The following is a 27065-nucleotide window of genomic DNA, read 5'->3' on the forward strand; positions in this document are numbered from 1 at the left end:
TCATCTTCCATGGGCCAGAGGCCAGCAATTGCAGCTACGTTGAGAAGGGTTGGGGTGATCATACCAAAGGGAAGATGGAAGCAATTGGTAGATCTCTCCCAGAAATAGAACAAACTCAAAAGCATAGCTGGGTTGTACGAAATAGGCGATCTCGACATTTGGATTAAGTCAAAAATCCCAATGTCTTTCCAATGTTGAGCTTTGCCAGCCTCTACCCTATCAAGCCATTTAAGATAAGCTCCCTCGTTGGCAGTTGGATTAAGAGGGGCAGATCGAAAAGCTCTCTTAGGGTCACTCAGAAAGGGCATGCGATAGGAGGATCGAAATGCTAAGATAAGTTCTTCTCCTCGAATACTAGGGTGAAACGTTTCATACTTATCAGGAAGACTATTGGGTCTATCTTCCTTTACCTTTTTCAAAGGTCCTAAAATGGCGCGTAAAGTACCATTAACAAAGAAAGGAATTAGTACTTGAGATTTCCAGATAGCTCTCTTCTCTGCTTCATTTGGTGGGTCTGGAATGGGTACACGCTTGGCCTCACTCATCTTGAGTTCAGTCGCCATCGGAACAACGTTGCTGGGGTCAGATGCCATGGGAAATGGTTGAAGAGTTCACCGAAAGGGAAAAGCAGTGAAAATGGCAGGAAATTTAAAGTAAGTTTGAGAATCAGGGAAGCGTAAAGCTTGCAAGAAGCATTAATGGCGTATTTATAGACGCAAGGAAAGAACGGATTTGAAGCTGCATTAAGCCATACCGTATAAAATTTGAAGTCCCAACGGTTATTTTATTATTAAAACTGCTGCCCCCTAGTTTGTAGGCAGAAAGGGTAATCATAACTCTAGTGAAAAAGGTTGAAATTGTCAGCTAAGAAGTCAGACGCTATGACTTTTGATTGGACCTGAAGATGAGCGGCTAGGATTGCAAGATGTTTGGTTTTCCGGGATTTTAAATTCAGCCAAAGTTTTAGACTCAAAAAATGCTTGGCTTCTCCAGAGTTTGGTAGTCGAAGACCAACATTTTTGGGGGACATCTGTTGGCCCAAAATTTAGCCCAAGAATCGTCGACACAAACGAGTCGAGATTTAGGTCAGGAAGGGCCAAAAAAGAAACACAAGTTAAATTGACAACGAAAATCGACAAAGCTGATGCTTGAGGCAGTTACGGAAAAGGAGGGCCATCAACATGTGCGTAATACCCATGTTGCAACAGAAACAGTTGAATACGTGTGCCCCTACCCACGATGGACACCCACAGTGCGAGCAAGCGGTTAAAGTGCATCCCTCTCCCCACTACGCATGGAACTTCCGGAATAAGCAAGAGATCGTGGAGAAAATCAAGCCCACTAACTCATCCATTAGAGAAGAAACCGCCAAAGACATGTGAGACAACGGAGCCCTATAAATAGCAGAAGCTCATTCAAAGAAAGGGTTCCCAACTCAACTCCAAAAACTCACTAAAAAGCTCACATGTCCGCATCAAAGAGACTCAACGAGCCTAACGTGATCATGAAGGAGTATGATGCAGAACCAGCCATTTATTCCTGCGTTTAATGCTTTCGACTCGTTATTTTGTTCATTTGAATTTCTGTCGATTTTTCTTTACTTGATGTAATTTCCAGTTTTTCGACTGTCTTTGTGTGTATTTCCCTTTGTTTAATGAAATTCAGTTTCCAGCAATCTTGAATATTTGTTTTTAAGTTACAAGTTCAACCTTTGACATTTGTTTGTCGAAAACCACGTTTCACACAGCACTTTGGCAAGACGTTTTCCCAAAAGAACTCTTATTCTTAAAACTCTTAAACTTTTTCCAGTCGAATTTGGAGAATGTTTGTTTACCAAATATCACCGTAAACACCAGTGCAGCAACCTTGTAATCCGTTATCCCCTTTTACAGTTGTGATATCTTTTGATCATCTTGATTTCTCTTGTAGAGTTGGAGTCGAATACAGGAAGCCATACGAACCATCTAACACACTATCGTATGATGTTGTTCCAATGCCTTAATGCCCCCGCACAGGTCACAAGCAAGCGCAACCTTACTCGGCGATATGTTAAGTTTTCTAACACATTATAAACACTTAATTGTATCACAGACTCTCTGATGTGGGAGAAATCCACCTACCTAGATAGTAGCTGAGGCTCTCGCTTTTCGGTGGTCAGTGGCTTTGGCGATCGAGCTTGGCTTCCGGCGGGTTTGTGTTTTAAGATGGATTGTCTCAAGCTTTTCCAGATGTGGAAAAATCCTACAGAATGATTGTTTCTTGTTTAATTGTTCTTTTAATTATTTTTCTGTGGTTTTTATTAGCTGTGCTGGCAATGTTGTTGCAGACTACTTGGCTAGGAATGCCTCCTCTTTTGCAGGTTGTGTGTGGATATAGTAGGTTCCTCCTGAAACATTTATAACTGCGGATATTTTGATTTATATACCTCTGGTTAATATATTGCATGTTTGGTTAAAAAAAATACAATCAAGAAATTTGTATCTCGCGGTGTTCATATTTAATTTCGTCTGTCTCTTTTTCAATTGTTAATACAATTTTTAATTCCCGGCCTCGTGTTTTATTCATACACGTGATAGTGGATTAGCAATTTAGCATGCATTAATTTCATGGAAGAAGTGCTTGAAAAGAAAAACTCAATTTTCACTGAAACCTGAGTTTGAAGGGAAGCCATTTGTCTCTCAATTTGATGGTGATAGATTCAATTTAGCTTTAATTGCCTCCACCAGGGATCAAACATGGAGGAAAAATTAAATTTCACTATAAGGTACAATTAAGGAAAACATTTGTTTCGTGGCTGCTGCAACAAATCGGGGAAGAAGGTTTTTGTTCTCTTGAAGAGATCATGATCTACATATACCTATTGAATATTTGTGAAGCTTTCATTCAGTTTTTTTTATTCTAGTCCAATACAGTGAAGGGTATTTTATCTTAATCTTTTATGCTAAGTTTAAAAGCAAAAGGAGTTTGAATGTGTGAAGCCTTTTCGTGTTGCTTATTCTAGACAAATGTAACGATATTAATGAGTACTTTTACTTGACTTTTTATGGTTTATTTTGAGTTTGGAAGTAAAAGTAGTTTTATATATGTTAAGCGTATCTATAGGGACTATATGTCATTTAATTTCTTGATAAATGTTTATTATATATATTTTAAAAGTAATAATGAACATATATATACTACTCCCTCTGTTCCTATTTATAAGAATTAAATAAATGGTGTAGCTTGGTTCTTTTTATAAGAACCAATTTAAATTTCAATGTGCATTAATTAATTTTTGGCAACAATACCCTCATTTAATAGAGGTTTCTCTTTCTTTCCAATATGCAATTCATTAATGATAAATATAAATTAAAAAAAATAAGTTGGGGTAGTTTTGGAAAGTTGAGATAAATATGAACAAATTTAATACTACCAACCACTTTCTTAAGGGACGTGAAATGTTAGTTTGGTTCTTATAAATTGGAACGGAGGGAGTATTTAGATTTTAAGATGACATTTAATTTAGGTTTTGCAATTACAATAAAAAGGTGATGGTTCGAGCAAGCATGATGGTCAGTGTAGCAACCTAGTAATCCGTTATCTCTCCTTTACAGTTGTGATGTCGTTTGATCATCTTGACTTCTCATGTAGAGTTAGAGTCAGATACAGGAAGCCACACCGACCAACTAACACACCACCGTGTGATGCTGTTCCATCATCTTAATGCCCCCGCACGGGTCACAAGCAAGCGCAACTTTGCTCGGCGAATTAATAAGTCTTCTAACACTTTATAAACATTTAATAGTTTGACTTACTCTCCAATGTGGGATCTACTCTTTACAAATTAATACCAATTAATGCCTTGCGCAATCCACCCGACTTGCGTTTTCCATTTAGATATATGCTTGGCTGATTTGGTTCTTCGATAGATACAAATAGATGGAACAAGAATATAGAATTACGATAGTACCTTTATCGTCACGCAACTTGTTCATAAATGGTGAAGGTTTAAGGAAAATTGATGTTCTCTTCAAGGAGAGGACTGATGCTGGATGCATGAAACTAATGCACTGATGCACATTAGCACGGTGCTGCCGTAGATAGTGATGGCCACGGTTGGTACTTATTTGAAGTCTTCTAATTTCAAAAAAATTTCAAAACCACGCTACCGTACGACCACGTTTAACACCACATTTTGTGGAATTTTTTACTTTCCAATCAGCCACAAATTTGTATTGGGTCCAATCACGAAATTTGTATCTTGCGGTGTTCATGTTCAATTTCGTCTCTCTTTTTCAATTTGTAATTCCCTCGTGTTTTATTCGTACACGTGATGATGGATTAGCATATGCATTAATTTCATTGAAGTGCACCAAAAGAAAAACTCAATTTTCACTTTAACACTTATTTACATATGTACTATGTGAGAACAGACCCTTTGTGTAGTTCATTTTCATTTCAGTCTCTTACACAAGTGTATGTTTCAACTCTTGGTTTTCTCGTTCTAATGGCAAAAGCACTGCATTTGACATCTTTTTCTGATAATTTTTTTCATTTTTTATGCTGCATATAAAGTACACTAGTGAACCAAGAGTGGAATATAATTCTCCTAGAAACATGGAGAATGAGATTGTGGAAGAGCTGAACCAGGGTGTATCAATTATAAATCTTCTTATTATATATTTATATGGATGGTGGTGTTATGTGCAAGTAATCATTGCACTCTAATTTCACTTCTGAACAAATTGAATGTTACAGTTTTCTATCCTTTGGGACTTTTGAGTACTTGTTGGGAGTGCCAAGTCTGCAATGCTACCTTTGTAAGTTCTAACCACTATTGCCATGTTTAGTTTCCTTAATTTGTGGTGTCTAGGGCCTCTGTTTGAAAAAGTCATGTGAGGATCATTCAACATGTTTTGCCTATGTCCTATGTGCTTCTGCATCAGACAATAATCGTTGCTTACAGTGCACCTTCCATATGATGCATACTCTGGTTTGTGATAGTGTAACATCTTGAAAGTTGCCCGAACAAGTGTGGAGGAAAATTTAGTTGTTTATTTTGACTTTTTGAGCATTTCAAGTTCAATTACAACTTTTATTTTATTGTATATTTGTAATTAAAGATGAATTAACAGTGATTGGCAAGTGCTTCCTACTGGAATATAAAGTTCTCTACCGTATAAGGACCATTACTCTTGGAGCATTAATAAGAAGATTTTTTCTTCAATATATGAAGTACCCTTCAGTGTTTTCCTCATTTTACCAAGTCATGTTCCCTCTCAACCGTAGTGTAACTGAATATTGCAAACTGTTGGATGGATGTACCAATTTCAATTTCTAATTGCACATTTCTTTCTCCCTTCTGATTTTTCATTTCTTATGAAATAGTACTCAATAAATCAATAACTATACACTGATTCATGTCGAACACGTCCTTAAAATGCAACATTTATTTTCAGGTAAGGGATTTCAATGTTGCAAAAACGGAGACTGATATTAGTTCATATGCTGGTTATGTGGGTATGATTGCTTTTTGCATTTCCATTATTTGAAGTCAGTTCTTTATTACTAATGCCTGTGTGATCGAAAACATGTTGTAGGATCTTCATTCATGCTCGGCAGAGCTTTGACTTCTGTAAGCTGGGGAATGGTTTCTGATCGCTATGGTCGAAAACCTGTTAGAATTTTCGGGGTTATTGCAGTGTGAGTATAGTATCTTTCAATGAATTGGATGCTTTTTATAAGTTATATGTTATGTGGTTTCCCTTAATTATCAATGTTTACTTGATTTCATCAGTGTCATTTTCAACACACTATTTGGCCTTAGTACGAATTTTTGGATGGCTATTGTTACTAGATTTCTTTTGGGAAGTTTGAATGGTTTAATTTGACCAGTGAAGGTACCATTTTTCTAAAACCTATTAATGTTCAATTCAGGTTTCATCCACCAGCAACAGGACACTAATTTTGAATTTATGGTAAGGGATACATGACTTTTTCAATGAATTATACTCATTTAAACTTTAACTTTTATTTATCTATTTGATGAACTCCTTTATTTAACAGGCCCATGCTACTGAACTTTTTCGAGAAGTCCACTTATAGATATGCACTGATAGATGAATAAAAAGAAGCAGGAGAATCCAAACTGCATGTATTAAATGGTTTGCATATACCATTTTAAACCCCATTAGGTAGAAATGATACCTCTTGATAAGCCATGTCATGAAGTAAGAAAATACAATAAACAATGATAGATGACATTAAGCTCAAGGTGAGATGTTTTCCTTTGCATCAAGCTCTAGGGCTCTCTATAGTAAGCCTCATCAACTCTCTACATTTTAACATTTTACAATGGATTTTACAGCGAACAATTCACACCAAACTCATGCAAAATAAGAATTGTGGACTGAGAATTAAAGTTCATGGTTAATTCCTTTTTTATAGGCCTGTGTTTTATGAATTTAAGAATTAGCAGCTCTTTGGGAAACCACTTCTCATCACTAATTCATGCTCCTGAGCTGAGTAAATTTTTATATTTCGTATATCATTTTGTTGGATTATGACTTGGCATCCCTATGGATATACTTCATAGAGTAAATGACTCGACTTTGTACTACTGGCCATCCCATTAGTGGTTTCAACATGACCAGCCTCGTTAAAGTTCCCAACGTTGTTCATGCGGGCATATGTTTCTTTCATTTGTATTTTGTTTATCTATTAGGTTTTAACCCAAGTTCATGGAGAGGAGCAAGTGTTGAGTTCTTGTAGGTCGGTTGCTTCTCCCTCAAAGATGTTATTGTCGGTTCTGGTTCTGTTTTATGGGTGTTGGTGCTGTTAATTGCTGGGAACTGAGAAGGATTGTTGGATGTTGGTTTGCTTGCTTGCTTATCCTGGGCCCTTTGGTAGGACCATGATGGCATTGGAAGGGTCTGCTACTTGGGGTCTTATTACAATGCAATACTTGTGGTCTTTTTGGCAGGTTGGATTGGTGGAATCTATATTTGTCACTGCTATGAATGCAATCTTTCTTGCTGTGGGATGAACAGAGAAGCTTTCTCTACATGTGGCTGGAGCTAGATCGGTTTGGCCCCTGGACTTGACATATTCTTTATGTGTCATGTAGGCTTTCATTAATATCAGCTCTGTTATTGCAACAGAGCTTTCTCTAGATGTGGCTGGAACTAATGATGGCTTGGAGAAGTTTTCCATTTGATAGTCGGGCAAGAGTTATCAATGTTAGAGTTTCACTACATTTTATAATTCATTTTTAATACTGTTTTCTCTTCCTTTGTAATGTGTTGGGGACTTGGGGTAGCCCTTGTGCTCCCCATTAATTATATTCTATTTGCCTTAAAAGAAAAAAAAACATAAGCTCTTCAAATGAAAACATCATGAAGTTTAGATGCACCCTCAAAAAGTGTACTGGATTTAAACATCATGAATAATTATTCTAAATTTATTCGATTGGTTTTATGTTTCTAGCAAAATTATTAATTATTTTGGATTTGCAAAGTATCTAGTGTATATATGTTTAGATTTAGCGTTAATCTTTGTATCCCTATTAGATAATAGATATTTTGTTTATTTACTAATTTCTCACATGGTCAGGTCTTTCAAATATAACGTTTTTTTGCATTTAATTGATTTAAAATTAATAACTAAAATACTCGGATTTTGGGTGAAAATTTAATAATTTTGTATAATAGTAAATACTTGGATGAATTATTTATTGATGGTAAAGATTTGGACCGTGATTTATGGAAAGTAATTTTGAATTTCACTATTAATTATGAGAGAAAATAATATGTAGAAAATCCGAATTAATTATGAGGAAAAAATGAGTTTTAAAATTCCAAAAAAATCACAAAAATAAAATATGACATCATCTACTTACTAAAGAAGCATGAGAGAGAAAAAAATTATAATAAAAAGGTGGGACCGTTCAAGCAACCATGAGGGCTAGTGTAGCAATCTAGTAATCCGTTATCACTCCTTTACAGTTGTGATGTCTTTTGATCATCTTGACTTCTCATGTAGGATTGGAGTCGGATACAAGAGACTACACCAACCGACCATGGTGACACACTATCCACTGTGTGATGCTGTTCGAATACCTTAATGCCCCGCATGGGTCACAAGCAAGCGCAACTTTGCTCGGCAATAGGTTAAGTTTTGTAACACAATATAAACCTTTAATTATTTTAAGTAGTTACCGATGTGGGACCTACCTACCCTTCACAAATAATAATTTATGCTGGCCAGGGTTAGTATATAGTAGCATGTGGAGGTGGCAAAGGTTGAGCAGGTAACGCTAGCTGGAGGGGGTCGCCGTACGCATAAATTTCATACTGTGACTGACTCATCACTAACAGAACATTCACTCCCATGCCGATTCCGACGGCCACCGCGCTCCTCCTCCTGTGTGTCCTGGCAGTCGCAGAGGCGGAGGCTGCGCCGACGAGCTAATGTCGCCGTTCTCACCGTGCCTGCCTTACTTCTCGTCTCCCCCAAACAACCGCACGGAAACTGCTTCCGGCGCGTGCTGCCACGCCTTCTCCTCCGCCACCACCGTGAACTCCCTCTGCTTCTGCCAACTCCTCCGAGACGCTTCCATTCTTGGCTTCCCTCTCAACACGACGAGGCTCCTCTCTCTCTCTCTTCCGTCGCAGAAACTGATGCAGAACCAATTCATGCTGTAATCGCTTTCGGTGGGTGATTTTTCTGTTATTGATTCTAAATTCAAAATCAATTTTGAGAGAAGCACTTTTCAATTACATATGCAGAGAATAATCACAATCACGATTTCAAACGATGAATTTCATAATCAAGATTCTAGAACCCTTTGTGTAAGTAATATTATTGTCATTACCATGCAATGCAGGTGGCCATGGTGGAGGTGGTGGTTCGCATATGTGGATACAAGAGTTTGCTACTGCCAGTAATGCTTGCCATCTTTGTCACAATCTCAAGTCTCAGCACTGCTTAGTTTTAGCTAGTGATCTGAATCAACATGTTCCCACTTTCCACTCATTGCTATTTGCTAAAATGTTGCTCATACTGATTTTCATTACCATCATGGTTTTTCTATCACATAGTTAATAGTTAATACCGTATATAGATAGTTATAGCCAAGAATTGTAGGAAATGTTACTGGTACTTTTAGTTATGGTCAGGCATACATGACTTTTTCAATGAATTATACTCATTTAAACTTTAACTTTTATTTATCTATTTGATGAACTCCTTTATTTAACAGGCCTATGCTACTGAACTTTTCTGAGAAGAGCATCAAGCTCTAGGGCTCTCTATAGTAAGCCTCATCAACTCTTGTTTTTCTATTTTTATTTCTCAAGCGTTTTCCGTCATGATAATTCAGTGTGTCGTCTACTTTTAGGTCAGCACAGCTTGGGGTATGGGTCTGATTTTTGGGCCAGCATTCGGAGGCTATTTGGCTCAGGTACTATTTGCCTTCAGAAGAATAAGGCCTGAATTTAGTACCAGCACTTAAGATGCTTGTTTTAAAAGACTTTTGGGTATAGTGAGAAGTCTGATGCCTGCAATTTTGTACTCAATTAAGAATTAGAAAGGTTGAATTTCTGAAATCAGTTTTTCATGTTCAAAATAAATGATCTTGTGTATAGTTTTTACATTTTGCATCTTCAAATTTTCCACTTTTTGTGTTTGTATCTTTGTCTGTGTATAGGTAATCGCACACATTCACGTGCAGATTTGTCTTTTGCTCCTCTAGTACTAAAGGAAATTTCTTATTGCAGCCAGTAGAGAAATTCCCACAGATATTTCCAAAGGACTCCTTTTGGGATAAGTAAGTGGACTCCTTCTGTATAATTTTAGAAAACCTATGGATTTCATTTTTCCTCCCATCTTTGTCTTTTTATCAGTCTTTCATTTAATGATATGTGAATTCTCAATTGTCAAAACACAAATCATTTTGCAGGTTTCCATACTTCTTGCCCTGCTCTATAATATTAGGACTGGCATTTGCAGTACTTATCTGGATTCCGGTATGCATCTTAGGCTCTTAATATATCTTCTTTATGTTTTGCGGATTTTACTTTGAAAACTTTTATGATGTAGAACTGTAGATCCATTTTTGTATGATTTTTTCTGCTTTGCCCTTGCTTTTGTCTTCATTATAAATAGACCCTTTGTTGTGTTGTTTCTCACCAGTTCTTAGCCGATTTAGTTTTCCTGTTTATTTTTTATTTGCTCTGCATTGTCCTGTCTTTCTAAGTCAAGTTGGGTGATATTTCTGGTTTTATGTGTTGTGAAGTTTGATTAGTTCTCTATAAATAGCGATTTTTTTATGGTTGGGTGTTCTGAAGTTTGAAAAGTTCTTTCAACTTGGTCTGGTGGTTCTATTGTTTTGAGTTTGTTGTTTGAGTTATTGCAATGACTGAATTGTTTGGACCTGAAAATCCTATTAGGAGCTTGTGCTCTGGGAGAGATACATGGAAGGTTAGTGAGTGTGATTCGGATGTGGCATGTGTCCAGTAGGTGAACCATCCAAGCCATTTGCAATTCAGCTGGTTCTCATTGATGCTGGGGTTTTTTTTGTCACTTGAATGACTACCTATTTTTGCAAGCTTTTGAAGTTATTGTTTACTCCCAAATTTATTATTGTTTGCAGGGTCAGAAGATTGAAGAAAGCATTAGGAAAACAATGGTTCACCACCTGCTTTCTTCTTTTTTCTCCATATTCTTAAAGAGAGCTTGCTCGGAGTTGGGAAGTGGTGGCCATGGCTTTCAGGCAGGAGGAGGCACATTCTTCGCCACTGTGAGGAAAGTGAGTTTTGTTCTATATTTGTGCAGCACTGCACATTAGAAACAAGAAGCTGTGTACTATTTCGCGCTACATTTGTGCTACTTGCAACAATTGCATTTGCAGCACTTTTCTGATAAGGTAACTTTCACCGTCTGCTCTTCATTTTTATTTAAAAAAAATCCATTCAATGATTGAATAGACAGTATGGCCACCCCAGATTTTGTGCACCTAACCACAAATTTTAAGTTTCTGCATCTTGCTGTTTTAACCTTGACTTATTTTTTCTACATAAGTTAATTTATTATTATGAAATGCATGAGATATAGTCATGTTTAGATGTTTATCCATCACTTCTGTATTTTAGTTATTGGTTGTCTTCATTGACCATGTTTCATTTTATGTCAAACTTAGTCAGGTTCTAACTAAATTTTATGTTTACTCTAGAGTGCTCATGTTTTGAAGCTTAATGCATGTTCGTTCTTTGTTTATGTAGAAGAAAACGCTTTATATAGACTCCCAAGGTGAGATGTTTTCCTTTGAATCAATTGTAGACTTGGGTATAGATTGTGATTATCTCATACAATCATTCTGATTGTTTTTGTTAACTTGTAGCTATGTGATTTTGGATTAGCTACATGAGCGTCTGCACCTTTAGTTCTTTTCCTTTGCACAACTGTTAAAGGGACTTTTGGGTATGAACTCGAGCCCTTCATGTTGATTCTGCAAAAAATTGGTTTGTTTCGCTTATTTCTTTTCATATTGTAGTTACTGAAATAAAATCTTTTTATAACTTTGCTTTCCTAATAGATATGTTGCTCTTGAATATTTCCAACATGGGTAAGTGTCATAAGACTGGTGTGCCAGCTAGTAGATGCTCTTGATCCAATTGTATGTTCTCTTTTTAACTGTCAACTCCACATCAATTTTTGTGTAGTTTTTGATAATAGAGCAATCTTATTATGCTGTACAATCATTGTACTTGATATTAATTTCATAGTTTGGTATACAGATTAACATTTTACAATGGATTTTACAGCGAACAATTCACACCAAACTCATGCAAAATAAGAATTGTGGACTGAGAATTAAAGTTCATGGTTAATTCCTTTTTTATAGGCCTGTGTTTTATGAATTTAAGAATTAGCAGCTCTTTGGAAAACCACTTCTCATCACTAATTCATGCTCCTGAGCTGAGTAAATTTTTATATTTCGTATATCATTTTGTTGGATTATGACTTGGCATCCCTATGGATATACTTCATAGAGTAAATGACTCGACTTTGTACTACTGGCCATCCCATTAGTGGTTTCAACATGACCAGCCTCGTTAAAGTTCCCAACGTTGTTCATGCGGGCATATGTTTCTTTCATTTGTATTTTGTTTATCTATTAGGTTTTAACCCAAGTTCATGGAGAGGAGCAAGTGTTGAGTTCTTGTAGGTCGGTTGCTTCTCCCTCAAAGATGTTATTGTCGGTTCTGGTTCTGTTTTATGGGTGTTGGTGCTGTTAATTGCTGGGAACTGAGAAGGATTGTTGGATGTTGGTTTGCTTGCTTGCTTATCCTGGGCCCTTTGGTAGGACCATGATGGCATTGGAAGGGTCTGCTACTTGGGGTCTTATTACAATGCAATACTTGTGGTCTTTTTGGCAGGTTGGATTGGTGGAATCTATATTTGTCACTGCTATGAATGCAATCTTTCTTGCTGTGGGATGAACAGAGAAGCTTTCTCTACATGTGGCTGGAGCTAGATCGGTTTGGCCCCTGGACTTGACATATTCTTTATGTGTCATGTAGGCTTTCATTAATATCAGCTCTGTTATTGCAACAGAGCTTTCTCTAGATGTGGCTGGAACTAATGATGGCTTGGAGAAGTTTTCCATTTGATAGTCGGGCAAGAGTTATCAATGTTAGAGTTTCACTACATTTTATAATTCATTTTTAATACTGTTTTCTCTTCCTTTGTAATGTGTTGGGGACTTGGGGCAGCCCTTGTGCTCCCCATTAATTATATTCTATTTGCCTTAAAAGAAAAAAAAACATAAGCTCTCCAAATGAAAACATCATAAAGTTTAGATGCACCCTCAAAAAGTGTACTGGATTTAAACATCATGAATAATTATTCTAAATTTATTCGATTGGTTTTATGTTTCTATCAAAATTATTAATTATTTTGGATTTGCAAAGTAACTAGTGTATATATGTTTAGATTTAGCGTTAATCTTTGTATCCCTATTAGATAATAGATATTTTGTTTATTTACTAATTTCTCAAATGGTCAGGTCTTTCAAATATAACGTTTTTTTGCATTTAATTGATTTAAAATTAATAACTAAAATACTCGGATTTTGGGTGAAAATTTAATAATTTTGTATAATAGTAAATACTTGGATGAATTATTTATTGATGGTAAAGATTTGGACCGTGATTTATGGAAAGTAATTTTGAATTTCACTATTAATTATAAGAGAAAATAATATGTAGAAAATCTGAATTAATTATGATGAAAAAATGAGTTTTAAAATTTCAAAAAATTCACAAAAATAAAATATCACATCATCTACTTACTAAAGAAGCATGAGAGAGAAAAAAATGATAATAAAAAGGTGGGACCGTTCAAGCAACCATGAGGGCTAGTGTAGCAACCTAGTAATCCGTTATCACTCCTTTACAGTTGTGATGTCTTTTGATCATCTTGACTTCTCATGTAGGATTGGAGTCGAATACAGGAGACTACACCGACCGACCATGGTGACACACTATCCACTGTGTGATGCTGTTCGAATACCTTATTGCCCCCGCACGGGTCACTAGCAAGCGCAACTTTGCTCGGCAATAGGTTAAGTTTTGTAACACAATATAAACCTTTAATTATTTAAGTAGTTACCGATGTGGGACCTACCTACCCTTCACAAATAATAATTTATGCCTTGGGAAGGGTAGTTAACTTATATGGCTTTTTCAATCGTTTTTCTTTCAGGAAATTAATGCTAGCTTCTAATGCATTGTTTCTAATAATAATTTATGCTAGCTTCTAATGCATTAAGATGCTGGCCAGGGTTGGTATATAGTAGCATGTGGAGGTGACAAAGGTTGAGCTTGTGTAGGAGGTCGCCGTACGCTGCGGGGTAACGCCGGTGACAAATAGTGGTGGCCGGCCGCAGACGGTGGTTCTAGTGAAAGCACGGCGGGGCAATACGACGACGTCGAAGACCAGTGGGGGGAGCCAAGCAACACATGCACAGCACAACTAGGCTCTTCATCATCAGTTCCAACACCTTAATGCTCCCACTTGGGTCACAAGCTGCCGGTGTTGGAGGAGTCCGCATATCAAATCCATAAGATTAGGATCACTCCCTCCTCTAAGAATGTCCAGAATCTCAAAAAGGGTATCTCACTAATTTCATCAATTACTTTGAAATGTTTTGCTGCCTCTTCACTCAAAAATCTTATTTTTGGAGTACATTTTTGTTTCATGAGTTTGGGGTTTTCATTTTTGCTGTTCTTTTGTGTGGATAGTTTGCAGTGACTTGATTATTGTCCTTTTTGTTATGTACTTCTTGTGCTTTCTAGATTTTTATTCCTGAATATGTTTTCATTATTTTTATCATGCTACATGGTGTTTTTATACAATTAACAGTTATATAGTGATTGCACATTGTGGTTTGTTGCTCTAAGTTGTATAAATCTCAAAGTATGTGTTTGGATAACAATTGAGTTAACGCGCAAGCATTTTCATCCCAATTCATAAGAAGAGTTCAGCTTACGTCCATTAGCACTGTTGCTTACGAGTATCCAAACCTAACCTAAGTTGTATAATAGCTTGATTGAAAGAACAATATTATTATAGTCTTGGTCTTGGATACTTCAATTGTTGTGACCTGTTTCAATCATTTGGTGTATTTGTGGATAATGTTTTGTTTTCAATGGATGATATTCTGCCCTGTGTTCATGACTAAGCTTTTTGTTTAAGGTACTGTAAGGCCCAAGTTTTAACGCTTTGGATAAGTGAATAAAATAAAAGAGTTTATTCGATTAAGATAAATTTGTGAAGGAAAAAGGTTCAGGAAAAGTCCAAGAATTTATCGAAAAACCGATAAGAGTTATAGCACGACTAACATACGCATAATCCTTGGTCAAAGGTATTAGTGAATAGTTAATTTACGCTTTAGGACACGATGGAAACTAATTCCAAAAATCCTCAGAGAAATGTTAGAACTTCTCTTTTCCGTCCTTAAACAATCATTTCGATGCGAAATCCTGGAAAGTACGAACGTCAAATTCCAATTCTCGGAAGTTTGCCGAAACGGAATCCCTGATAGTTCGAGAAACCTAAGATCGACAGACGATGAAGGTTTTTTCTATTCGGAGCTGCAAAAGAAGATTCCACCCGCGTTCTCCTATTTCTCTCGTCAATTCTAATCTTTCTTCAGAAGGAAGTTTTCTCATCCGACGATCACTGCAAAAAGTAGTTTTTCGGGATAAACCGACTTACACCGACTTATGCCGATCTTGGATCTTCTGGTTTAATTCCAAGAATCCTATTTTGAGTTCTGGAATTCTGTCGCCAGAACCTATCTTAGAATGCGCAGAGGAACGCGCAGGAAAAATCGGAATCGAAAAAAAATCATTTTTCCGTTTTTTCCAAAACCTATAAATAGCTAGAAAATTAGATTTTTTTGAGAAAAAACACCCATTTCCCCTCCCCAAACCCGCGAGCATCAAGAGAGAGAGAGAGATCCGGATCTTCGTCGTTTCTTGCCCGTTTGCTTCACCGATCGTCACTAATCGAAGACCTCGAGGTAGGTAATCTATACTCTCCTTCGAATCGTCGTTTCTGTCCACTTCTCCTGCGACTTTCTGAGTTCAAAATTTTGAGGTTTTTGAAAAACTGTTCAAATCAGCTGATTTCAGCGTCTAAACTTCTTCCCTGCATGCTCCTGAGCGTGTTCTGCGGATTAGATTTTGTCAAATGTCGACGAAATGCCGCCGGGATCAATTTCTACCCTAAATACCCATTTTTCGGCAAAGTCGCAACCTTTAAGCTCTAATCTATCGACTTGGCTTAGTGCTAGTAGGATTTGTCGTCATAAACGTCGTTGTGGACGTCCCCATCCAATTTGTTTTTCAAAAATCCAATTTTGAAATTCTGAGCTAAAAATAATGACCAAACTACCCCTATATCAGTTTTCGATCCGAAAATTTTTCCGAGCCTAGAACCGTCTTAGTTACGGCTTATGTTAACCTAGGAACCAAGTTTGATCGAAGAAAAATCGACCCTCCCAATTAGAGGAAGTGGCCGAGAGCTATATCAAGGGGGGAGGAGAATCCGATTTTTCGAAAACTTGTCTTAACGCGTTAGATTGTCGTACCACGGAGGTAGTAGTGTACTGTGTAACCCTAGGACTCTTTGATTGCTGAGTTTCTGACTCTTGGTGTTGATTTCTGTGATTTTTGCTTAAGGTTCGTTTGAGGAGATTCCCAGAAATCAAGGAGAAGAGCTTGAAGAACATTTTGAGGAGGAAGCTGGAAGACCCACCGGTGAGGGCTACTCTCTGAATTACTAGATAATGCTTTAGGTGTCGATGAAATTCGACTTGATTTATGTGTTATGCACCTAATTGCTAAATGTCTGAAATGATTTCTGAGGCTTCGGCCGAACTTGTTGAGTACTTGATGCCATGATATTGTGTGCTAAATGATTCACATGCTATGTGCTACATGGTTAACTTAGGATGTGTTGGAATATGCTGTTTATGCCTATTGGTTGAGCTGTTTCATTGATGCTATTCCACTCGTGCCTATGTTTCTGGAAAGTGAGGATTACGGGCAAGTCATGCCGAATTTTTATGAGATTTTGAGAGAGTTTTAAAGGACGAACGGAGTTCGGCCCTTGTTATGTTTTAATGGATCGAGACCTTCTCAGGGAATTATTTGAGATTATGGGATCTCTGAAAACTCTTAGGAAGTATTATAAGATTAAAATGTAAACTATTTCATCACGGAAAACTCATAAGACATTAATCAACTTCTAAATACTTTGAACAATAATAATAATCTTAGATAAGAGCTTAGAGCCGAATATTAGTTTGGGAGATATGAGAAGTGTCGTCGAGTCCAAGTTTTGAGGAACTAACAAGTTTTCGAGTATGTTGATACTCTTTTCGCTCGATGAGCAGTTTAATGTTTGGCTATCTAAAGTTTAGCCGGAGACTATAAGTTTCCAAGTACTTCGGTACCTTTTCGCTCGATGAGCAGTTTATTGATTGGCTATCTAAAGTTTAGCCGGGAACCATGAGTTCCAAAGTACATTCTTCTTCTTTGATTAATTCATTTTGTCGCAGAATCGACGTTTGCCTTAGGGTAGGCTTTTTAGAGACAATAAGTTATTTAGAACACGTGGCGACGTGTCGGGTGAGGTCGGAGACGTTGTTTGGCTAATCACTTGCATTCATGCACTCATTTTGAGGTTAATACACGGCGTGATACCGGACCTCGGTGGATTCCAAAATGGTCATAAGACCCGGATTTCCATATTTAGGACACTACGGTGGTCCTCCGTAGCAGACGGAATGGCAGACCTACGGGTTCACTGCTGATCTGACTACTTTTGTGTGGTGTAAGAGACGCCCGAGCGGAATGGTCCCACTTTGGCCGGTGTTAGGGCTGACTCGATGGTGTCCATCCTTCTTCCGGAATGCATTTTGTTACCCAGCATTGCATTTCATGCAACATACATGCTGACTTAGTTGCTGAGTGTGATTGGTAACTGTTTATCCTATTTTTGAGGCATGCTACTTGTTATTATGGTTCTTTATATTCATTGTGATACATGCAACCCTAGGAATCTATCCCAAAACTTATAAGCCTGAGCGGCAAGTATTCATTATCCTATAATTATATCTGGTTTTATTAATTATATAATTCTTTGGAGTTGACCCTCGCGTCTGCTGTGTGTGTTTGGGCGGACTACGCCATTTGTCAGATGAGTATGGGGGATTGGTTTACCATGGTCAGCCCCTCGGGGGGGACCAGGTACGAGATGCTTGATCAAGACGACCCAGGTGCATGGGTGGTCGATCCCGAGGGCCACCGTGCGACCTACACCGGTCGGGTCATGGAGGACCGTGTCGACCGATTCGGACGCTTGACGGAAGGGGTGATGAGGAGGCACATAGTGAGCTTCAATCCTGCCTCCAGGAGTACACTGTGGACCCGGCTTGGGAGGACCTCCACCGCCACCATCCCCTTCGGATGATGAGGACCCCTCTGAGGAGCTGCCAGTAGGTGGGGCTTCGACGGAGTCTAGTCCGTCTACTGCTGCTGCTGTCGTCGCGGATCTCGTTCCGGGCCCCGAGCCCGAGAGGCCAGTGCAGGAGCGCATTAGGGTGGACAGAGAGGGCAGTGTTGAGTATGTCGACTTAGTCGTCCTGGATGCAGATTCGGATGACGACCGCGCTAGCATGTAGGATCGAGTGCTAGTGTGGGCTCCTCGGGTAGGGATTAGTGTAGGAGTAGTGTCGATGCTCTGACCGTCATGCTTCAGTTTTGGGGACAGGGTAGTTTCCTACCGGTAGCTTTTTGTGTGGTTTCCTATGGGGATCACAGAGAGCTGGTTGGATTTTTAGGGGGTCTTTTCTTAGGCCGCTGGGCCAACTTGTTCTCAGATTTTGAGGTTTAGTGTTGCGGACACAGTATTTTTACCTTGGACTGTACATATTGCCTTCGGGCGTTACTCTTTTTCTGTCACCCGTCACTGGAGGTTACTCGTGACGTGGTTGTGTTTAGCGAGGCATGTATATATAGTTGTATAGTAGTTCCTTTTATCTTTTGTTGGGGAGTTTATTGCTTTCTGTCTTTAGCTATATTGTCGAAAAAAAATAATTCACGTTTTTCCGCTCAAGTATTTTCTTTTGGTTACTAAAGTGACGCCACCGAAATCGGGGTGTTACAGGTACAAACACTTGGGTCAGATTTGAGCTGCGTGTGCACAAGAGAGTCATTGACCTCTACAGTTCACCTGATGTGGTCAAGCAGATTACCTCAATCACAATTGAACCCGATGTGGAGGTTGAGGTGACCATTATATTGCAGATGCTTGATTTTAGCTCAGAATTTAGTTTTTCAATGCATTCTTCTTTAATTCGTATTTAGCCTCGTGGCTAGGAATGTGTCAAATAATATCTGTAATTTGTATTTACAGGTTAATTGACCATCAAGAAATTCTCTTGGCTGGACTTTGGGGGGTCATTACAGTTTTGCAAATTGCTACAATGTATCTTTTCTTTTAGCTACAAGTTTCTTTATAATTATATGTAAATACATTTCACATTTATTTCCCTAAATGTGAAATGTTTGTATTCTTACTCATACCCATGAAATAATGCAGGTGGCAGAACTTATAGAAACTGATCTTATTTTAACTAGTAGCACTCCCACAGAAGACAAGCTTCAAGATGGAGTACGGGCTTGCATAGATATTCTACAAAGAGCTGGCATCAAGATGGATATCCTTTAATATAACAGAAGTGCAGACTGCTCAATAGCATAAATAGGTAGTTGACTTGCGTGATAGGATTCTATAACATTAGAAGCCATCGTTCCCTCTCGATTGATGAATAATGGTCCTAGCTACTATTTCTATCTAAGATGGTGTGTTTACATTTTGCATGTGAGATTACTTTCATTTGGCATGATTTAGTGAATACACTAATGGTTTTGAGAGAAGACAATTTTTTATCTCTAGGGTGGCATGGCCAATAAACTATACAACACTATTGTCCGTGTAACTATCAGAATTTATGAAGGTACTATTCTGTTCATCTTTCTGTATTTCCTAATGCTAGTTCTGACTCATATCCTGTTTTGCTATAGGAATTCCCATTGGTGATGTTTTCCCTGGTTCCACAATTTCTGACCATGTTTTTCGGTTTGACAACATATCACTGGTCAACTTTTGCTTTCATCTTTGCGATACTGCATATAATATCTGCAACTTAAAAGAACTGTCAATCTATATCATATTAATCTTTTTCTCCCACACTTACTTTATATGTCTCTTGAGTATGTGAAACTTTCTATGCTCAAGCTTTATTAGATGTCATTGTGCTTTCTTTCTTTTTTGTGTGAATTACATTGGTCACTGGTCAGATATGCCGACCACAGTCCTTGTGTCTCTGGTGCTCACAATGCTATAGTGACAGCAAGGGTTGGGAAGGACCTTGAATTTGCATTGCTTAACAAATTCTTATTGACCTTGCTCTCTGATTTTGACAGTATTGGTGATGTCTAGCCCAACTTCCCTGCTTACACGTTTTTCTTTGACATGTTTAACAATTTTCCTGGCATAGTGGCTTGGACTTCTGCTATTTTCTTATCATATTTCCTTGTTCTGTTTTTACTTTTTTTTGAGATCTTCTCTTACTTTTTGTGTTGTCACTCACAATGCTTTTATGATTTCAGGTGACAACCATTTGTATGCTAAGCTAGTAGTCATCACAAGTACTTTGTTTTCCAAATTATCCTAAAATCATCTCTAAATTTACTTTACACTGTTTAATCTATCAACATTTGTGAGAAATCTAAGGTAGCACTTGGCATGCAAAACATAATAGACCAGAGCCATTTGTATGCTAAGCTAGTCACAACTCACAAGTACTTGGTTTTTCTAATGACCCCGAAGTTATCTCAAGTTAACTTCACACAGTTTAATCTATCAACATTTGTGAGAACTCATAGTTAGCATTTGGCATGCAAACACAATAGAATAGAACAACTTGTTTTCCTAATGTATTGTTTGATTTTTTTAGTAGCTCTTGTACCTGTGATACAGTTTCACTCTTGGTAGCTCTTTGAACATTCTGTGATGTCATCTTTTTAATTAGTTATATACGTTTCTAAGATAATTTTAAAAAATGATTAGTATTTATGTTAGATATTGCCCCAGTTCCCTACAAGAAAAGTTCTTTAATAATTTTTTTTCTTATTATTTGCTACACTGAATTCTAATTGCACATGCTTGTTGTGATATGTAGGTTATGATATGTCTCAGCTTTTCAAAGGAAGGACATGTTTCATTCCCACAGTATACAGCTTCATAGATTCATATATATAGACAGCTAAATCCATCTTCTATAATAGATGTTGTAATCCTTATATTTCTATTAGTCACTACACCAATTTATATCATAACATGTTTGAGGATAATTTGTGCATTGTTTGGATGAAAGTCATAGAAGAATACAGGCATTCCTCCAAACAACACAATGGTCATTTCAGACATGTTTCCTCATGTGAACCTGAACCAGCAACAGCAAAATCAGCAACTTCACTTAGAAAGGAATTTCTTTGGTCCATGGGTGGCTGTAGCAGAAATCAATCTTCTGAATCAACCAAATTCCCTGCATCATCCTCTGAAACCAGAATTTGAAGGGAAGCCATTTGTCTCTCAATTTGATGGTGATAGATTCAATCAAGCATTAATTGCCTACTTCAGGGATCCTACAATTAAGGAAAACATCTGTTTTAATTTCGTGGCTGCTGCAACAAATTGGTGAAGAAGGTTTTTTTTTTCGCTAGTAAGAGATCATGATCTACAGATACCTGAACATTTGTGAAGCTTTCATTTTGTGTTTTTTATTCTAGTCCAATACAGTGAAGGGTATTTTTCCTTAATATTTGATGCTAAGTTTAAAAGCAAAAAGAGTTTGAATGTGTACTGAAGCCTTTTAGTGTTTACTTATTCTAGACAATGATGATGATATTGATGAGTACTTGTACTTGGCTTTTTTATGGTTTATTTTGAGTTTGAAAGTAAAAGAAGTATAGACTATATGTTCATTTCTTCATAAATGTTTATTATAGTATAAGCAATAATGAACATATACCATTTGGGACTAAAGATTCGAGGAACCGAACTCACCATTGGGAGCCTTTGATTTTATTTTATTTTTTTGGTAAATGGAGCATTTTATTTACCTAGCATCGTCCACTTCCGCTCTCTTTCACCCCCTTTTGAAGATCTCTCTGCTCCCCATCCTCCCTACCCCGTCTCTGGATTGATTTGGTCGGCTTCCCCCAATCACTTCTCATGTAGAGTTGGAGTCGCATACAAGAGGCCACACTAATGAACACATTATCTGTCCTTGAAGGTTAGCTCAAGTGGTAAGAGCTAGGGGACATAAGGGTTTGGGAGGGTGAAGGATGAAGGGTCCAAGGTTCGAACCCTGAAAAAGACTAAATTACTAACATTACTAACAACTAACATGTGTCTATAAAAAAAAAAATCTAACACATTATCCACTTTGTGTTGTTCTAATACCTTAACACCCCCGCACGGGTCACAAGCAAGCGCAACTTTGTTCGGCAATAGGTTAAATTTTCTAACACATTATAAATCTTTAATTGTTTCACAGACTCTCTAATGTGAGACCCATATCACGACGGTGGCAATACGATGATGGTTCGACGACATCGGAGACCGGGTGGAGGAAACTAGTTGTGAATACAAAAAGGGAAAAACTAGAAAAGAAAAAAATAAAGAAATAAAACGTGCTTATTTGGTAACAAATTCACCTACTTAGAAGAACGAGAAGCCTCCATGGGTTCACAATAAGGTGTTGGTTCAATGAAGCGCAGACACAGTGTGAGCGTGTGAGTGCAAGCAGAGCAAGCTGTGTATCCGTACATTGTTCCCTTTTCTCACTGTTGTTGGTGTTTGTATTTAGAGTTAGACAAGCAACACTGCTTTGTTAGGCCAGCCAGAGAAAGTAATATGCATATCATAAGCCAACATTACTATTTGCAATTCATTAATGGGTCAATTATCCAATGCAAACACCAATCACAAGTACTGCTCAAATCTCAATAAATATACACTTGCCATTCATATCTCTGTATTTTTTGCTTTGCTAATATGCTTTAGAACAAGTGAATTTCAGGATAGATAATAGATATACGTACTAGCTTGATTTGAATATTTTTGATGTAGGAGGTTTTTAGGATATTTTTAGTATTTTAGTAATTTTATTTATGTGTGGTTAGGATCTTTTTATTCTGTGAATAGGGTCTTTTAATTTGTATATTTTATTAACTTTTGATTAGGATCTCTTTATTTTCATATTAGGATCTTTTTCTTTTCAAAATATTATCTTTTAATTTTAGAATATAATATTTTTAGTTTCATTAGGGTTTTCCTATTTCTCTATTTAAGCACTTGTAAGGCCCTATTCAGTTTTTTATTGATAATAAAATTCAAGAGGTTTATCTTCTTCTCTGGTGGATTCCAGTGTATTTTCTAGGGTTAAACGTGAATTAAAAGATCAGAGAAGAAGATACACTGGAATCCACCAGAGGAGAAGAGAAAACTCTTGAATTTTATTATCAATCAAAAACTGAATAGATTATTGCCTTACAAGTGCTTAAATAGAGAAATAGGAAAACCCTGATGAAACTAAAAATATTCTATTCTAAAATAAAAAAGATCCTATTTTGAAAAGAAAAAGATCCTAATATGAAAATAAAGAGATCCTAATCAAAAGTTAATAAAATATACAAATTAAAAGACCCTATTCACAGAATAAAAAGATCCTAACCACACATAAATAAAATTACTAAAATACTAAAAATATCCTAAAAAACTCCTACATCAACGACTTCCGCTGCATCAATTTCCTTTCCACATTTCGATCCGACTTTGAATACCATCATGCATATATATGTTTGGTCATGTTGGAGATTTATCATACAAGAATTTACCATGATATTGTAAGCTCTACAGAAGAACACTACTGAAAAAAAAACGGATCAGTGACGGGATAACACCGTCACATATTATTAAAATTACCGTCACAAAGTCTATCAATGACGGAACTTGTGACAGACTATTTATAACTATATATAACAGAAAGTATGGTTGCTAAAATTTTGTGACGAATATTGTAGTTCGTCACAATTATTGAGGAATGGATAAAGTTCTGTTACTAAACTTCATCGAAACTAAGGGCTCGTTTGATGCGACGTATAGTATAAGGCCTGATAGTATAAGACCTGATAATATTAGGCCTGATAGTATAAGCCTTGATAACTTTCTTATACTATCCAGCGTTTGGCCATACTCTGTATAATTTACCATATCGTTTAAATTAATGCAATTTTATGTTTAGTGAAGTATTGAATAATGATATATAATAAAAATCAAATATGGAGGTGATTATAACGGTGGTGGCGGTGGTGATGGAAGTCGTGGAAGGTTGGTGGTGGTGGTGGCAATGGTGGTAGGTTGGTGTTGGTGGCGGTGGTGGTGACAGTGGAGATAGGTTGGTGGTGGTGGTGGCAGCGATGGTGGTTGTGGTGGTGGCGATGATAGGGTGGTGGTGGTGGTGGTAAGGCGGTGGCGGTGGCGTCTGCGGTAGGGTGGCGGCTACGGTGGATGGTGGAGGCAATGGTGGTGGTGGTAGCGATAGGGTGGTGGTTGTGGTGGCGATAGGGTGGTGGTTGTGGTGTCGGTGGTGGTACGGCGTGGTGGCGGCAGTAGTGGTGGTGATCAGGTGGTGGCGGTGGTGGCAGCGATGGTGGTTGTGGTGTTGGCGATGATAGGTGGTGGTAAGGCTGTGGCGGTGGCGGCTGCAGTATGGTGGCGGCGACGGTGGAGGGTGGAGGCAATGGTGGTGGTTGTGGCGATAGGGTGGTGGTTGTGGTGTCAGTGGTGGCGGTGGTGGCAATAGAGTGGTGGCGGCGATTATGGTGGTTGTGGTGTCGGTGGTGGTGGTGGCGGCGACACCAGTGGTGACGGTAGGGCGGTGGTGATCGGATGGTGGTGGCAACACCGGTGGTGGTAGTGGTGCCAATGGTGGTGTAAGTTGGCAGCAATGGAGGGTGGTGGTGATGGTGACTTATACGTCACAACCTTATCATGCCTTATCCTTCACTCACATGATGGATTAAATAATACGTCATTTTAACGTATAAGGAGACTTTGATGGATAAGCTTATAGAATACAATGTCATCACCAAACAATGGATAAACTCATAATGTATTGTATAAGCTTATACTATCATGCCTAATACGGCGTGCCAAACGAGCCCTAAAGGTATTGAGCTACCGAATTCCGTCACTAATTACCCAACAAAAAAATTGGAGAATAGTTGCCAAGACATTGCTAGCGCGCAAATGTGTTTAGCTGCCAAATATTTTTGGCAGCTAAGCAAGAGCAAATATAAAAAATTCCTAGCTGCATTTTGTAAGTATATTTTATAGTTTTATTTAGTCTAAGTATATTTTAGAGCAGAATCTATATAATTCAAAAGCAAACCAAGTAAAAACTTCAATGTTCCAAAGCCTTCTGAGGGAATAGGGGTGTTCGCGATCTGAATTAGTTTGGTTTTAAAGGGAAAATTCATTCGATCCAATCACTTCAGTTTTGTCATTTCATCATCCAATCAGTTATTTCTTTAAATCCGACCCAATTTTATGTGTTTAGATTGAATTGAATTTCCGTTTTTCAAAGACGATGTAAATATCAAAAATCAAAATCAATGAAGAAATAGAAATTGATTTGAATCCCCTAACATCACATTACATGCCTAAACGATGAGAGTTTGGAATAAAAAAGTAAAGACAATCACCACAAGTCTCAGATAAATTACCACATTCACCATTCTTGATTCAATATCTCTAAATGCGAAGGAAATTTTTCAAATATATGTTCAATTTGATGCATATAATTCAAATCATTATTTGAAACTCTATCTTTTTTTGATACATCGGAAAGATAAACTACAGTCCTCTAGGATTGATCCCTGAACCTCTCCCTCCCAACCTGCAAGTCTACCACTTGAGTTATCATTCGTGGACAATTGAAACTCTATTTAACCAAATACTAGTATATGACCCGTGCCTTGCACGGGAGAATGTAATTTTGAATGCAAGTTTAAAATTTGATCAAATATTGCTTAATTTTATTGGTTAGTCCTAGTGACATGGTTTGGTTTTGTTGTTTTTTTCACATTTATTTTTGTTTCGTTTTGATTGAAGTTTATGAGCAAATAAATAGACCATTGTTAGCGTAGTTGTTGCTGCAAAGCACGGTGTTTAAGGGGCAAATATATGATATCAATATGTGAAAATAGAACAAAATGAAAATTGAACTGACAAAACTTTCGAATAATGGTAAATGTTCGACTATGGTGTAAATTTCTTGTAGCAGAAAAAAAAAAGTGAGGTTACACTTAAAAAGTGAAAAAACTTCTTATTGTTAAATGACATCATTTGGGCATTCGACTTTAGAGCTCCCAACGGAAAGTTATAAAGATAAATGTTTATAATGTCATGTAATATTTGTGGATAAATTCAAAAGTATAGTAATAAACAACCATGATTTATCAATTAGAGTATGAAATTTTACCTTTGATTTGATCTTGGAAACTATGTCTGGGGCTGTGCAAATTTTGAGGACGTTAAATGCTGATTTAAAACTCCTTCCGAAGTTGTCCTTTCCTTCAACCTTGAACATAATTTGCTTGTGCACCAAATTTCCAATTTCTTTGGGGGGTGTTTCATGCAGCTGTTCTATATTAATTTAAAATAAAATGAAAAAAATTAATATCTTATAAATTGATTGTGAAATTTAAAAGTAGTGATATTTACATGTACATGTTCACCTTTTCCAATTTTTCTAGTATTTCTTTGCATTTTTTGTTAAGAAAAGCACAATCATCGCGATCGAAAATTGTCAAAGTTGCAGATCCAGTATTATCAACAACATTAATTAACAGCTTGTACCTAATGTAAACATTTTTTGTTTAGAAAGTTAAAATTATATTATCAAAAAGCTTGAAGGCTCTCAAGTAGAGTTACAACGACCAAGCCAGCATTGACGACAACAAAAAGAGCACCCTAATGACACCGCGAGAGAAAGATACAGAAAAACCCCACACAAGCCAACAACAGACCAAGGCAGCAACAAAAACCCACCAGAAAAGCATAAATCATACATACCAAAATCCCATAAAATCAAACTGCCCAAAAACCCTCAAAAAGCTAGCCAGAACCAGACGACCCCGCTAAGGATCCCCGTAAAGCCTTGGATGGTTAGCGAGGAGATGATCAGCAAGGCCTTGGATGGCTTCCTCCTCGGACCCAATGGGGACAACTCCTAGCTATTTGACGATAAGAAAGTCCCTTCGAGCTCGCGTCAAGGCACGATCGGAACCCCGCGCTTCAGGGAGGATTAGAGAAGAACCTTTTTCAGGAGAAACCTCAAACCTCGAAATCTCCTTGTCAATCACCAATCCAAAAGCATG

The 27065-nt window shown here is 37.5% G+C and overlaps 1 protein-coding gene, 1 long non-coding RNA gene and 1 pseudogene across 2 annotated transcripts; all 3 read left to right on the forward strand.

Moving 5' to 3' along the window:
- Positions 1-636: 636 nt before the first annotated feature.
- Positions 637-10903, forward strand: LOC130744533 (protein ZINC INDUCED FACILITATOR-LIKE 1-like; annotated as a pseudogene).
- A 2886-nt stretch (positions 10904-13789) lies between these two features.
- Positions 13790-21574, forward strand: LOC130745311 (uncharacterized). Its single transcript, XM_057597495.1, has 4 exons — positions 13790-14152; positions 18718-18839; positions 18967-19038; positions 19153-21574. Exons 1-4 carry the CDS (start codon positions 14132-14134, stop codon positions 19166-19168), a joined length of 231 nt encoding a protein of 76 aa, XP_057453478.1. The 5' UTR covers positions 13790-14131; the 3' UTR covers positions 19169-21574.
- On the forward strand, positions 14754-18589 carry LOC130745312 (uncharacterized). Its single transcript, XR_009021669.1, has 2 exons — positions 14754-16304; positions 17749-18589. It is a non-coding gene; the product is annotated as an uncharacterized LOC130745312 (long non-coding RNA).
- Positions 21575-27065: the final 5491 nt, after the last annotated feature.

The sequence above is a fragment of the Lotus japonicus genome, chromosome 3 (assembly GCF_012489685.1).
Source record: "Lotus japonicus ecotype B-129 chromosome 3, LjGifu_v1.2".
Classification (NCBI taxonomy): domain Eukaryota; kingdom Viridiplantae; phylum Streptophyta; class Magnoliopsida; order Fabales; family Fabaceae; genus Lotus; species Lotus japonicus.

Coding starts and splice junctions, on each gene's coding strand:
- LOC130745311 (XM_057597495.1), top strand. CDS start 14,132: ATGTCCAGAATCTCAAAAAGG. Junction 14,153..18,717: donor TGTCCAGAATCTCAAAAAGG/GTATCTCACTAA, acceptor GGGGTGTTACAG/GTACAAACACTTGGGTCAGA. Junction 18,840..18,966: donor AACCCGATGTGGAGGTTGAG/GTGACCATTATA, acceptor TTGTATTTACAG/GTTAATTGACCATCAAGAAA.